At 41.4% G+C, this 15,894-nt stretch overlaps 1 protein-coding gene across 1 annotated transcript in view; it reads left to right on the forward strand.

Annotated features, from left to right (window-relative positions):
• Slf2 (SMC5-SMC6 complex localization factor 2) overlaps window positions 1-15,894 on the forward strand; it is a 44,362-nt gene that overhangs the window by 487 nt on the left and 27,981 nt on the right. Inside the window, 5 exon segments of the mRNA XM_023715612.1 lie at window positions 2,790-2,833; window positions 3,563-4,299; window positions 6,130-6,187; window positions 9,171-10,153; window positions 11,220-11,290. Of these exon segments, the coding sequence (XP_023571380.1) occupies window positions 2,790-2,833; window positions 3,563-4,299; window positions 6,130-6,187; window positions 9,171-10,153; window positions 11,220-11,290 (1,893 nt within the window).

Raw genomic sequence — 15,894 nt, forward strand, 5'->3', positions numbered from 1 at the left:
GGCGGGAGGGAGCGCGGAGGGAGCGCCGCGCGCGGGGCGGGCGGGCGGGCGGACGCGGCTGCCGTCCCGGAAAGCTGGGCCCGGGTCCCTGAGTGTCGACGCGTGTGTGGGTGGTTTTCGGGGCCGAGCCTCGTGGGTTGTAGTGAGAACCTTTTCGGTCATGTGGGTGAAGTTACGTAAGAAGCGGTGAGGCGCGCAGTCTGCGCGGTAATGCATCACTTAATAGGACGCCCAGATTGGAAATGTGATTGCTCTTTCTTTCAGTATCTTTATGCCTATCCAAGCGGGCTGGTTTTTGTATAGATTTTGTGGGAGATATGTAAAGATGGGGAATTTGATCAAATGACATCCTGTGACAATAAAACATGTTTACATTCTCTACGAACTTGGTACTGTCTTTTTTACGTTTAAGTTGAAAAGCTTGTAACAAAAGCCTAATGATAGATGGATGTTCTAATGTGGTGCAAGTACACAGTCCCTTATCTTAATCCTGAAAGCCAAAAATGTATGAAAACCAAACGTTTTCAGTGAGTTTAACACCGTGTCTTGGCAGCCAACCAACCTGAAGTGATGTAAGGCTGTTCATAGTTTTTATTCCCTTAAGTGTGAATATTCCTACGTTTTGCTGGAGAAATAGCGGTGCGTTTTATTACATGTTGCAGCATCAGGCAGTCACCGGAGGCTTTATATAATACATCTAAATTGTCCCCTTTCTAAATTCCAATGAATTCACAATTCTAACACATTTGGCCCCAGAAGTTTCAGATAAGGGTTTGTGAAACTGTTCTAATTGTTTTTCTTAATCAGTTATAAATCAGTAGTAGACATTTCTGTGCATATGAATTTAGTGAACAAATGTGAAAGTCACAACTGTAGTTATTTTTAGAGGTCTCATATGGTTTACCCAATTCCAGATTTCTCTTTGATATATTAAATGCAAGGGAGTTTGAGAGCTAATACTTTAGCGAAGAGATGAGTGTTACATTCAATAATTGACATAAAGCCTACTATAATCTTGCCTCTCCACTAGTAACAAGACGTCACAGAGATCCTATAGCATTTCTTCCTTTACTCTGATAGAGTTAGTTTCCCTAATGTAGTTTATTTTCTGTAAACATGCATATATTCTACCATAACCTGTCATTCATCTCATCACAGATTTTCTACCAACATTTCACATAAACATGGTGGACTGTGAGTAAACCTGTGCAGTGCTTTTCTAATGTGACTAAGGTGTAGGTGATGTAGAAAGACCTCACTCTTGGATTTGGTTGGTGAAGGCTTTCACTTCAAACATGGATAAATGTTTGGAGAAGCCAGTAGTTTCTCTTTCATCAAAAAGAATACATTTGGGCCAAGGAAATGGCTCAGTAGAATAAAGTGCTTCCCTGGCAAGTTCAAGGGCCTGAGTTCAATCCCTGGTACCACCAAAAAAAAAAAAAAAAAAAAAGGAATACACTTTTGGCTGGGGATTTGGCTCAGCGATAGAATGCTTGCCTGGCAAGCTGGAAGCCCTGGGTTCAGTCCTCGGCACCAAAACCAAAAAATAAATCTCCCCTTTAAAAAAAAAAATCATTTTTGCAAAATTTGCTACAAAACTAACTTTGCCCTCTGCATATCACAGCCTCCTTTTGTAGCTTACAACTTAATACAGGGAAAGTACCAGAATACAAACTGCTGCTGCGATCCTGCTTTGTTTTGTGCCCACTTCAGGGAACTAAAATCTTCAGTAAGAGCACTTAACTTGTTAGCTGTCTTCCACATGTCCTTGTTTTGTGGTTTTCCTAAGCAATGTTTTTGTATTTTAAGGATTTTTTTTTTTTTTTTTTTTTTTTTTTTTGCAGAACCGGGGATTGAACTCAGTCCCTTGGACTTTCCAGGCAAGCACTTATTCTACTGAGCTATCTCCCTGGCCCCTGGGATTCTTAGCTAAATTAAAAATTTAAGATAGGCATGATAAGGAGCGGGGAGATGGCTCGGTAGAGTAAGTGCTTCCCTGGCAAGTGCAAGGGTCTGAGTTCAATCCCCAGTTCCGCCAAAAAAAAAAAAGATAAGTGTGATAGTGCATACCTGTCATCCTTTGGGAGGCTGAGGCAGGGGGATTGCGATGAGGTCCAGGCCAGCCTGGGCTAAACGGTTCAAGGCCAGCTTGATCATCACAGCAAGACTCTGTCAGAAAACCCCCAAACTGAAAAGTTTAAATTGAAACACTAGTTGTGAAGACTTATGCCCATTTTGCTGTTAACTTAGGTCAACATCTTTGCTTAACGTATAGAGGCTAGTATTCCTTGTGTCTTTGGCTAGCATGTTCTTGTTCAGCTGCCTCCCAAAATCAGCCAAATCACTCATACTGCCATTCTACCATCTGCTGTACTACTGTTACCATTGTCTGCTTAGGCTTTTCTCCATTTGTATAGTCTTCTTTTCATAGCAGTCACTGGAGATAGCAACAGAAGAAGTTGGGCTCTATCCCTGAGGTCCCTCATTTTACAGGTAGCTGTGTTCAGAATGAAATAGTACTCTGCGCCCGTTCCCTGCATCGACACTCCAGTTTTACCATTTGAGTACCATAGATTATGTAAGTTTTACTAGTGGTTTTGTAAACCTCCAGAAAGTCATGAATCATTTTCAGTTTTGATAGCGTAGCAAAGTTCTTGCCATTGTTGAAATTTAGTTAAGCCAGATGAATTTCAGCCTGTGTTTGTAAATTTAGCATACTCCATTTAATCTGAATTACTGAAGTTTCGTTATTTTATGTGATCCCATATTAGTTATGCTTTTATTTTCAGGAAGCAGTCAATTATAGATTTCTTCAAGCCAGCTTCAAAACAAGGTATGCATATTTTAATATATTTTGTGTGCTATTTTGGAGCTGAGAAGAGATGGATTTAACTTTTAAACTTTTTATTGATTGAACTGTTCAGAATGGAAAATGTAGGGTATAGTGGCACACACCTGTACCCAACACTCAGGAGTCTGAGGCAAGAGGTTCATACAGCAAGTTCAAGGTCAGCCTAGGCTACAAAGTGTGTTGAAGTCCAGCCTGAACTACATAGGGAAACTTTCTGAAAAGAACCCAAAAAAATAAATAAAAATTTGAAAATGCAGAATTTTAATGAAGCCGCAGTATTTTTTTAAATACTCTATACATACTTTTCTAAGTTCTTAAGTATAAAATATTCCAGTGTATAATGATTATAATAAATAGTGTTTGGGGATTTTTTTTTCTTTTTCCTTTTTACTTCAGCTTAGGCTGGCCTTGAACTCATGGCAGTCTTCCTGCCTCAGTCTGGTGTATAATGCATAGAGTTTTAGTTCTCTGTTACAGCCATAGGGAGGTTATATGCTGTAGCAAAAGGGAGCTTTGTGTAAGATTTATTAGGTAAGCCTTGTCTTAATTTCTTTTACCCTCATACAGTGTGTGTCATTGCCCATGTATTTTGCTTTGAAAAATGATTCCTTTAATATAGTTTTGTATTTTAATAGGGAGGATCAATGATATAAAACATTAGTTTGTGTTACTTCTAATAACATGAAATTTGTGTTTTAATTGGCTATTTAGAGAGACATATGTTGGATTCTTCACAAAAATCAGACATCAGATATGGAGGAAATGGATTGTCCATCAGTGGCACAGAGCAGTTTCAGAGGAAACTACCCTCATCAAAAACATCTAAACCCAAAAAAACGTCATCAGGAAAAAGCCCTATAATAGAATCATTGATGAAAGGCGTTAAAGAGCACCATAAAGACCAAGGTGTGCATGAGCCCCGCCAGCCTTGTATGTCACTGGTCTCTGAATATTTTTCCAAAGGAACAAATTTTACTGTTCCTCATTCATATTATTTGTCAAAAGAAATGAAGACACTGAAGAAAAAACATCAGTCTCCAGAAAGAAAGAAGTCACAATTCATTCATGAAAATAGCAAAGAAAAGAATGATAAAGATCGGGGAAAGGCGAATGCAAACTTCAAAACGCCAGCCTTGGTGACAGAAACCGACAGTTTTAAGAGCAGCTCTGCCAGTCTCAGCAGCAGGAGCAGCCTGTCCAGACACCACCTGGGAGGAAGCCCACTGGGAACTACCAGTTTCCAAAGGTCGCTAGCTACATACTGCAAAGAACGAGAATTAAAGAAGCTGAGAAAAGAGCAAATGAAGCAGAAAATGAACTCAGAAAATTCTTTCTCAGAAGCAAGTGATCTTACTTTAAAATCCACCAGTCAAGCAACAAGATGTAAACCAAGGCAGGAGCAGAGCAAACAGAATGACACACCTGGAAAAAGTAATCTTTCAAACTTGGTATGTGCAGTACCTACTAAATTAGCTTTGTCTTTTCTATATCATTTGGAATACTAAATCTAAAAATATATAATGATATATCACATTGATAGATTTATAAAAATACACAACTTGAAGGTGGTCTCATTTGGTTTCTTTCAACTTCCTTTCATTGAATTCAGTGAAGTAGTTTTTTTGCCCTTAATATTTTCAGACCAAGATTAATAATCTTATTTAATCAAAAAAACAAGCATTCATCCATTTAGGGAAGTATAGTCATTTTTTTTTTTGTGGAACCGGGGATTGAACTCAGGCCCTTGCGCTTGCCAGGGAAGCACTTATTCCACTGAGCCATCTCCCCGGCCCCCAGTATAGTCATTTTTAAGTTAGGATCTGCTGAAGTGAGATACTTGAAGAATGAAAGATTTAAAAGAACAGAAAATGTTCTAAGATAGTGGCTTGTCAGAATTGCAGGCTCAGATCCTGGCCAGGTACACAGAATCAGCTGATAGCAGTAGAGCCCAGCCCTCTGCCCATAGGCCTTCCAAGAGATACTGCCATATGTGGAACTTGAGAGTCACTGGCTTAGAGTATATAGAGGTCATAAGTAATTGATGACAATCTCTTGGGAAACTGTCCTTGACGTACTTTAACCACATCAGATTTTTTTAAAATTAAAGATTGAACTTCACATAAAAGTTGTCCCTCTGCCTGGAAAATTGGAGCAAACAGGAAAGTCAGCTATCAAGAAAATGCTCTAGGGGCTGGGGATACGGCTCAGTGGAATAAGCCCTTCCCTGGCAAGTGCAAGGGACTGAGTTCAATAACCGGTTCCGCAAAAAAAAAAAAAAAAAAAAAAAAAAAAACCTAATTCAACAAAGAAAATGCTCTGAAGGGCCAACCATCGGATTAAAGCCCTGCAAAGCAGGCTTGATCCCTGGGCCTGCTATGGGGGTCTGTGCTGGCCCCACCCCTGGGGCGCACTGAGATGATGATTGACACTGGGCATGGTGACACACCTATAATCCCAGCCCGTGGGAGGCTGTAAACAGGAGAATCACTGAGTCTGATCTAGTAGTGAGACCCTGAACACCCTGTATGCCCTTCCCTAAAATATAGAAGGAAAAAAATGCTCTGAAATTTTAAAACTAGATTGACCAAAATTAAGCCAAATTACGATAATCTAGGAATGAATAGATTGGAGCATTGTATATTACTAGACATAAGTAAGTTCCTAAGACTTATAAGAAGATTGATGACCTTTACCAATGAGATCTGATAGTAGAAGTTAGCAATATTTGGTCCATTTTATAAGATTTCAGTGTTTGTGGTGCATCAGCCCTTAAACGGAGGTACTGAAGAGTTCAAGTGATAGCACCTTTTAGGTATTAATACAAGTCCCTAACTCAGCATTGTAAACGTGGCTTCATGTTATTTACATTTTAATGGAACAGATGTCTGTGCACTGCTGGGGATTAAACTCGGGGTCTTGGGTCTGTTCGCTAAGTGCTTTGCTGCTAAACTGTACTCCCAACTTAGGTCTTTCGTTTATTTGCAGCACTGGAGATTGAATCCAGAAAGCTGACCTGTATCCCCAGCCCTTTTTATTTTTTAAATTTTGAGAGAAGGCTTCTCTAGATTGCCCAAGGTGGCTTCAAACTTGGGATCTTCTCACCTCCGCTTCCTGAGTACCTGGAATTACAAGTATGGACCACCATGCCTGCCTCCTTCATTTTAAAACTTAAGATCTTCAAATATTTTATTTTAGAATTTAAACTTTTAAGTGTAGGTGACTTTTTTTACTCAGTATAGAAACCTGTGTTTATTGCTTGAAATTCTTTTTCTTAATAGGAAAATGGACATCTCTCAAGAAAAAGATCCTCTTCTGACTCATGGGAACCTACTTCAGGTAGAAATAAAATATATGAATTTCTAAATAAATTTGCTTCTCAATGACACTGCTTTTAAAAACAATTTTTTAGGGGGCCAGGGAGATGGCTCTGTGGAATAAGCGCTTCCCTGGCAAGCGCAAGGGCCTGAGTTCAATCCCCGGTTCCGCAAAAAAAAAAAAAAAACAACATAAAAACAATTTTTTAAATAGGCACTTCTTTTCTAGACATGAATTGTTAAAGATTAAGTTGTTAACAACATAAAAAGGAGTTTAGTATCTCTGAACTGTGGTTTGTCTAGACTTTTTTCTTAACTTCAAGAGTTCTTTATAGTGTGTTTCTTGTATTAATACTCAATGTTCCACTCTTAAATCTTGGTCTTTTCAGGGTTTGGAGGAGGGTTGGTTTTTTATACTGGCAGTCAAACTCATGACCTTGCACTTGCCAGGCAGGCCCTGTGCTGCTGAGCTGTATCCCTGGCAGCTATATAACACATAATGTTTTATTCTTGCAATTGAGATCTTGTTGTGTTGAAGATTCTTTGTGTAAGGCTGAAAATGCTAATCATGAGCCAACACAGTTTTTCCTAGTATTTCACATACAGACGCCACTGTTTTTGTTACAAAATTTCAAGGACATTTGTTGTTTTTTTTTTTAAACATTTATTTATTTATATATTTGTGGGGGGGGGCAGCTCAGCCCACCAGGGGGCGGGGCTGGCTGGCATGTGGTGCTGGGGGATTGAACTGCGGTCCCTGTGCATTGCCAAGCTTGTTTCAAGTAGGTGCTTTAGACCACTGAGCCATCTCTCCAGCCCCTTCAAGGACATTTGTAAGATAATTATTGCTTTTAGTCTTGTGGAGGATTGTATGTATTGTCTTCATTATTGTTTTTCCTCAGTGCTAGGGATTGAACCAGCTTCCTCGCACTGCTGGGCGAGTGCTCTGCCACTGTACCCCAGAGCTATGCTTCTAGATCTCATGAATCTTTAATAAAGAACCAATAAAATCTACTTTTAACCACAATACAGATTTTTAAAAACTCATTAACTCAAAGGTAGATGCTTATTAAAGTGTATCTGAATATGGCTACTAATAAAGCCAGCTTGCCCTAGTGTTACATCTTAGGGGTCTGGGATCTAGAGGTCCCCAGATTCACCCTCCCTGGGTCTTTCTCTTCACTACAGAAGGAGGAACCGAAGTCAGACAAGACCAATGCAAAGCAAAAGTAGTTATATTATAAGTAGTGCAGGAAGCTGTACAAAACCACTTTGGGGGAGAAGTGGGAGTGCTCAGAGCCGAGACACCACCGAATCTGGGGCAGTGGTCCTGTTCCTACCATAGAGTTGACATTTGATTGAGTGGATGGTGGATTTACTGTGAGGGGTCTGGTCTTCTAGAGGCATTTGGATAGGCATGGCAGCCTGCACCAAGACAGTGTTGCCTGCACAGAGGCAGGGGTCAAAAACAACCTGTTTGCTTCAAAACAACAAAGGTACTTAAAAGTTGCTTGCCTGCTACTCATAGCTGCCAGAGCCTACATTTTGCACCTTCTGTAATGGCTCCTAGGATTGCTGCAGCGGGGTTCCCACACTGCAGCAGAAATCACTGCCTCACAGTTCTGGAAGCTGGAGCATCCAGAGGGCTGTGTTGTCTCTGACAGCTGAAGGGGGAATCCTTTAACTATTCTGGCTCCTGCTGTTGGCCTGCAATACTTAGAATTTCTTTACTTGTGGCCGTATCACTCCAGTCACATCTTTTCCTTAGGTATTTTTTCTGTCTTCTCCCCTTCATTTAAGGGCACGTCATTTTACAATGGGACAGACTCTTAAGAGTTGCTTAATTCAGTCATGACCATAAAGACCTTGTTCCTAGTACAGACTGCAGTCTGTGATGTGGGGGTCAGCATTTGAGCGTGGCATTTTTGGGGCATACAGCCCATAGCATAGCTAAGCTGATAGAAATACAGATATGGGAATGGATAAAAACAATTACATACTGAGTCCATGTTTATTTATTTGGTCTTTTTGAGACAGGGTTTCGCTGTGCAGTTTAGGCTGGCCTTGAACTTTGTAGCCCAGGCTGGTCTTGAACTTGCAACCATCCTCCCGCCTCAGCTTCCAAGTACTGGGATTATAGGCATGCACCACCACACCTGGCTGAGTCCATTTATTTTTGATGAGAAATTAAAAATTACTTTCAACTCTTGATCCTATATGTGTTTGAAGGTAGTATATTTTGGGGCCGGCTATATACCTCAGCAGATTGCTGTGCCAGCCCCGCCGCCAGGGCATGCTGAGACTGAGACTGGGCATGGTGGCACACCTGTAATCCCAGCACTTGGGAGGCTAAAAACGAGACTCACTATGAGTCTGATCTGTGTAGTGAGACCCTAGACCCTGTACTAAATACATTAAAAAAAAAGAAGGTACTGTATTTTTGATGTGGAAGAACAAGGTAGTCCTGGGCTTAATGTGCTTTTTTTTTGGGGGGGGGGCAGAACCGGGCACTTAATTTTCTGAACTCTGGCCCTTGCGCGCTTGCCAGGGAAGCACTTATCCTACTGAGCCATCTCCCCGTCCCTTAATGTGCATTTTGAAGGGAAGTATATTTGGAATCATTCTATGAGTACAAGTGCATGGTGGTTTATGTGTTTCCTAGTGATACTCTTTCTTAATTCTAGGGGCCAGGGAGATGGCTCAGTCGAATAAGCATTTGCCTGGCAAGCACAAGGGCCTGAGTTCCATCCCCAGTTCCATTAAAAAAATAGATTTGGAATGGAAAATGAGCATTTGTCAGTAGCTTTAAATTTTTTGGACACCACTATTTGAATTTTGGAAGTAAATGACAGTTCTCTTTCCTCATTATATACGTTGTGAATCATCTTAGCCTAAAACTTTTAGAATTTGGTCATTTTGTCAGGGTATTCTGGACATCCAGTGAATAAGCTCAACTCGCATGAGACTGTACTTGCACTAATCTGACACAAACTGCATTTTGCCAGGCTCTAAGCAGAACAGACTCCCTGACAAGAGAAAAAGGAATTCTGTGGACTCAGACCTGAAGAGCACCAGAGCACCCCTGCCGCCAGAAGCAGGAGCACCTGGCCTTGGGCAGCGACCTGCTGGTTCGCACCAAAGGGGGCGGTTTATAAGACACATTGCCCTGAAGACTCCCGGTGATGTGCTGCGCCTGGAGGATCTGTCCAGGGAAGTGAGTGATGAAGCTGATGTCGCCTCTCCAGGCTTGGCACCTCCACTTGCTGGTCACGGTTCTTCTGCAAATAGTGACCAAATCCATGTGGCAAGTACCAAAGAGACTAAGATACGAAAACCGCACCTATGTTTACCTCAGGAAAAATCTACAATTAAAAAAGCTGTCACTCTTCAGAAAAATAAAACTGCTAGCTCCGAGTTACCAAAAGAGACAAAACCTCTGCCTTTGCTTTCGCATGTTCCAAGTGCTGGTTCCTCTCAGGTGCCATTAAATGCTAAAAATTGCACTCTTCTGGTCCCTAGGAAAGACAAAGAGCGTTCGTCATCTAAAGAATGTTCTGGGCATTCTATGGTGTCCTCCAAGCACAAAGAACACAAAGCAAAGACTAATAAGAGTGATTCTACTGTGTCTTCAGGGAAACCTTCTGAGGGATCTGTGTGTGCGGAGTATGGCACTCCTGCCAAGTCTCCACTGTCTGCTTTGGAAGCTGTGCCATGTAACGCAAGCCCTGCAGCACCTCCAAATAAAACCCCTTCCGATAAGGAGAGTTCAGAAAATTCCAATGCAGGTAGCAGTGCACTGAAAAGAAAATTAAGGGGTGATTTTGATAGTGATGAAGAAAGTTTAGCTTACAACCTGGACAGTGATGAGGAAGAGGAACCATTGGAGTCACTGGCAGAAATCATGGCCTTGAACTTCAGTGGGACTTGTACAGCTTCAGAGAGGCCTGCGCTTCCCGAGGGGCTTCAGGGCCAGTCACCAGGCCACAGCGTAAGTAGTTTAGTAACTTTTGTCTTTATTTGAGGAGGAAAAAAATGATTAGGAAGAAAAGGATAGATTGTTAAAAACTTATTTTAAAATTTGGTATTTTTTACGACCCGTGATGGGAATGAAAAGTAGTATAATTCTTGGTAGATAAATTAATTTCCAACATCTTCAGTTTTATTACTGTAAATCAGTGGTCTCCAAACTTTCTTGATCATACACACATTCTGAGTAAAAACACTTTTGAGCATGTACCCCAATTACAATGTGTATTTGTAGATGTGTATATATGTACAGATAGAATACTGTGTACTTTCTAAAGAATATAGAAAAACCAGGATTTAAAAGGGAAAACAAGGAAATGAGTATTTTTCTGTAGACGTTACTATAGACTTAAGTTCTACTAGAGTTTCTATAGAAGTTCCATATAAATAGAAGTTTTATTATTTTCTTCCTGCACCCCATTGGATCACCTTGCACACCTCCTGCTTTGGAGACCACTGCTGTAAATGAAGGTAGAGTGTAGAAATGTTGTTAATTGTGGTGTGCAATTTTATTTATAGAGTGCTTCATTCATTCTTGGGAATAAGCTGAATTAAATTTTAAGATATCTGTAAAATTGGTGGGGAAGATGGTAGTATTTCATGGTAACAACTAAAAATAAGTAGTTTGGTTCCAGTGAGTTAGAACTCAGAAGTAACGAAAGGATGGCCACATAGCCCTTGGGATGTTTGCAGTCATATCCTAAAGCTAGCAGAGTTCTGTAAGGAGAACCTTTCCTAATAATAAAATCAATTGCCTGCAGGACAAAATACTAGAATTAAAGCATGGTGTAAATTTCTGTTTAAAAATGTATCATCCAGGGCTGGGGATTTGGCTCAGCGGTAGAATGCCTGCCTAGCAAGCTAGAAGCCCTGGGCACCAAAAACAAAAAGTAAACCTCCCCTAAAATGTATCACCACAGTCCAGATTGTTGGAGTGACAAGTAGTACTTAGCACTCTGGGTGACTGGAAAGCACCCAGCTCTTCTGCCAAGATCTGCTGTGAGACACTCTGAACTTTCATCTTTCAGGAGTGTGCCCACAGTGGCACTTACACGAACTCTCTGGAGCGTCTAGTGAAGGAGATGGAAGACACACGAAGGTTGGTTAGCATCAAGACTGCTGTGCTAAATTTGATAGACTGCTTGTCTGTGTGGTGTGGTTTTTTTTTTTTTTTTTTTTTTTTAACATCATGTTGACAGTCACTGTTCTTTTTTTTTTTTTGGAGACAAGCTGTAACTATGTGTTTCAGACTGGCCCTAAACTCACTTTGTAGCCCAGGTCTAAAACTCATAGCAATCGTCCTGCCTCAGTTCCCCAGGTGCTGGGAATACAAATGTGTGTTTCCCTTTTCATGAAAGAATAAAGATCCGGGCTGGTGAGATGGCTCAGTGGTCTAAAGCACCCACTTAGAACAAGCTCAGCAAAGCACAAGGGACCGCGGTTCAATCCCCCAGCACCACATGCCAGTCAGCCCCGCCCCCTGGTGGGCTGAGCTGGCCACACATAAATAAATAAATAAATAAATAAATAAATAAATAAATAAAATATTAAAAAAAAAGAATAAAGATCCCCCTGTCCAGTACTGTCCATGAAGGGTTGCTTTAGGAAGGAAGTCTCCTGCACGAAGTCCCACTGGCACCCTACTCAAGGGGTGTTGGGAGCTACTGAAGCTAAAATTGGCTTGGCAGGACAAGGCTGCGTTGCCTTTGCAATCAAGCTACCTTGGTCTTAAAAAAAAAATTGTAAAAGTATAAAGGTCCTTACTATTTTTCAAGGGCTCATCCTGCCAACCAGGCAGAGGGGTCACCACCTAACCCATCTCTTATCTTCTTGTCTGTCTTTTCTTCATTCCTACTGCTGTTTTCTCTCTGGGTACAACAGACCACACTGAGAGACCAACAGATCCCTACAAAGGGGGACCACTGTGTTGGGGCTGCAGGTGATGTGGTTGGCTTTTAACTTAACCTTCGAAGTAGAGAGTACCTGCATTTTGTGTTCATAGCATTATAATAGTGGTCTGTTCATCTGTTGTCAACTGTGATAGAAATACAGGCTCTCTCTTCTTCATAGGCTGAGGGAAAAGGTCCAGGTTTGGGGACCTCGGGATTTAGCTCAGTGGTAGAGTGTTGCCTAGTGTGTGCAGAGCCTTGGGTTTGATTGTCAGTACCACCAAAAGAAAAACATCAACAGGTTCGTATAGTATATGGTATATACATCCATCACGTTAACTGTTTTTATCACAACTCATAGGTAGGAATTTAAATTTTTTGGCCAAAAACGTGGGTAGAATTGACTGTGTTTAACAGTTCATTAAGTACATTGACATTATTGTACAACTTTATTGTACAACTCCACAACTTTTTTTTCCTAAACTGAAATTCCTTATCAGTTAAGCAATAATTCTGCTTTTTTCTCTTCTCCACCTGCCTGTGGCAACTACCATTCTACTTTCTGTCTCTTTGGAATTAACTATGCCAAATGCTTCATATAGGTAGGATTATCAGTCTTTCTCCTTTTTTGTTTCTCTTAGCATAATGCTTTTGTTATTCATTAATGGCAAGGCTGTGAATTTCCTCTTTGGAAGGTTGACCATTCCTTCGTATATGCCATATTTTGTTATTCATCCAGGGCCACCTAGGTTTATGTACTCCTGGCTACTGGAGAAACGGTTTTCTTTTTGTTTGTTTTTTGTGTCTTAGGGAAGGGTCTACCGGGTGTTCAGGGTCTTACTACTAGATCAGACCCAGTGATCTGCTTGTTTACAGCCTCCCAGGCACACACCACCACACCCATCCTCAAGTGCTGTCTCAGTGTGCCCCAGGGGCGGAGCCAGTACTGCAAGCCCAGTAATCGAACCCCCAGCCCCTGCACCTGTTTGCAGGTGCTTTAATCTGCTGAGCTATTCAGCCAGCCCTTCCTGGAGATATGTTGTGGCAAACACAAGCATACATGTCTTTACATCACAGCTTTTCATACTTATAGGGGTTTCTTTCTTTTCTCTCTCTTTTTTTTTTTTTTTTTTTTTTTTTTTTTTTTTGTCTTTTTGAGACAACGTCTTACTATGCAATTCAGGCTGGCTTTGAGTGTACTTTGTTGCCCGGGCTGGTCTCAAACTTGATCCCAAGTGCTGAGATTACAAGCATGTGCAACCACACCCAGCTACTGGGGGTTTCCTATAAGTGGGCAGTGGGCTTGCTGAATTGTCAGGTAAGTGCTTCATTTTTGACAGAACTTTCGTACTGTCGCCCACCAACAATGATAAAGGGCCACCTTTCTCTGTAGTGCTTATTATTTTCTCTTTTTTTAAAGTAATAACTGTTCTGGTGGATGTGAAGTGATACCTCGTGATGGTTTAATTGGTGTTTCCCTACTAACCAAACATTGGATGTCCACTTGCTATGAGCCACTTACGTGGCTGCCTTGATAGACTGTCTTTGCAGATTCTTTGCCTCATTTGTGTTTTTGTTTTGGTTTGCAGTACTGGGGATCGAACTCGGCTTGCCAAGCAGGCTGCTGAGCTGTCTCCCCTGCCCTAGGCATGATGCTTCTATGTTGTTACTCTTTTGAGTCAAAATTTCAGAGTTATGAACATTATTTCATACCACAAAAGTACACACACCCAAGGAAATCAGAAAGCTCAAGGTCATAATTCCCTAATGAAATTCGATGGCTGGTAGTTACAGATCACGACGTGGTGAACCTTTAGAGCTTTTGACGGTAGCAGCCCCACTGTGTGCCCTCGGTTTGCCGCCACTGTTATAGACTGTTAAGACTGATGAAGGGGAGAAGTACGTTCCTCGTTAATTCAAGGCATAGCCATGAAACTAGCCAAGAGGGCTTCACTGAAAGTTTGCCTGACTTGGTAGAAGTTGGTATATATGTATGTGTCTCCAACTTGATGACCAACAGGTGAATATAGGAATTTTGTAGAAAGTTGTAAGTCTAAAGTATTTTCCTCTTTGCATAATTAGAGAAATTGTCTCTGTTGTAAAATTCTTTAAATGTTTTGAGAATTCAAGAGGTCAGGGATGTGAAATCTGAAGTTGGTTATTTAAAATTGAACACTGAGGCTGGGAAGATAGCTCAGCGGTCTAAGTGCCTGCCTGGCAAGCACAAGGACCTGGGTTCAATCCCCAGTACCACATGCCGTATCAGTCTCCAGAGCAAGGCATGGTAGGACATACCTGTAATTTCAGTGCTGGGGAGACTTAAGAAAGGATCGCTATGAATCCGAGCTGTGTAGCAAGACCCTGTGCCAAATAATAGTAAAATAAAATTGAGCATTCTTCAGACCAGCAGGCAACTTGCTAATTTGATCGGATGACTGACGTATCTGTAGGGATAAAGCAGTATAGTTCCTGAGTTTTTACTGTTCCTTAAGCCATGTACTGTTTGGGGTTGGAGCAGAGATAGCTTCATTTTAAAAATGCAGAGTTGGGCCAGGTATATCGCTCAGCTATGCAGCACCTGCCTGGTAAGCACAAGGTCCTGAGTTCAATTCCTAGTACAAAAAGAAGCAGTGTCAGGAGGATCTAGAGTTCAAGCCCAGACTGGGAACCTAGTGAAGTCCGATCACAGAATAAAACCACATAGACGTGTAGCTCAGTACAAAGGCCCTGGGTTCAATCCCAAGTCCACCAAAAAAATAGAAGAGTAGCCAGGTGTGCTGGCACATACCTGTCGCCAGGAAGCTAAGGCAGGGAGTGGCAGGTTTCAGGCCAGCCATGATAACCTGGCAATACCCTGTCTCAAAAGAGAACGATGAAAAGGGCTGGAGGCTAATGGCAGAATGTCCCTGTCCTTGGTCCTTAGTGCTGTCCCAAGGTGGGACTATGGCAACACGTTTTCTGAATTCCAGTTCTTCACATCGTGAGCTGCTTCAAGGTGTTTAGCTTTCTGTTTCTTCATCTGTAGTACAGATAGTAATAAACCACTACTCTGGGACTGCTGAGGATTCAGAGTGAACCCAGAGAGCCCTTAGTGCTCATGGCCCAGTGGTAGTTGCTCAGAGTTAAGTGTTGGGACGATGGTGATCACAGTGTACAAAAGCTGCTGCCAGACACTTCATTAAGATTATCGGATTGTTACTCTCTTTAGGTTTCAAGTGAATATTAAAGATCAAGAGATAGTGGTGTTCTTCTTTGCCGTTTTTCTTTTCCCATCCTACAAATGATTCAGACAGATCATTCTCAAGGTCCTGTTAAGTCTTACACATAAGTCTTTTATGTGATGGTATCTATTTTGATCATGCTGTATTTGGAAGACGTGATTGGACCTATAGTGTAACATAATTTGTTTATGATAGGGTCCCTATTAGGGTTCCTTAGTCTGCTTGTGCTGCTTTCAGATAACAGCTCAAGATTTTTTTTAAGTTTTTAATTTTTTTTTTAAGACATTATGTGATATAAGGTCTCCTTACACAGCTCAGACTTGTAGTGATCCTTCTGTCTCAGCCTCCCCAGCACAGGGATTACAGGTGTGCGCCAACATACCCAGTTTTGGAGCTGATGTGGCGCACCCAGGGTTCTAGGACTGGGGCTGGCATGGCATGCGATACCAGGATCAAACTTGGGTCTTTGCACTTGACAGGCAGGTGCTTAGACCGCCAAGCTAGCTCCCAGCCATGTTTTTAGCATGCACTTTTTTTTTTTTTTTTATTTTCCAAAATACTATGTATTTTTATTTTTTTTTTCTTTATTTAAT

This window comes from Octodon degus, unplaced genomic scaffold (assembly GCF_000260255.1).
Source record: "Octodon degus isolate 3935 unplaced genomic scaffold, OctDeg1.0 scaffold00042, whole genome shotgun sequence".
NCBI lineage: Eukaryota > Metazoa > Chordata > Mammalia > Rodentia > Octodontidae > Octodon > Octodon degus.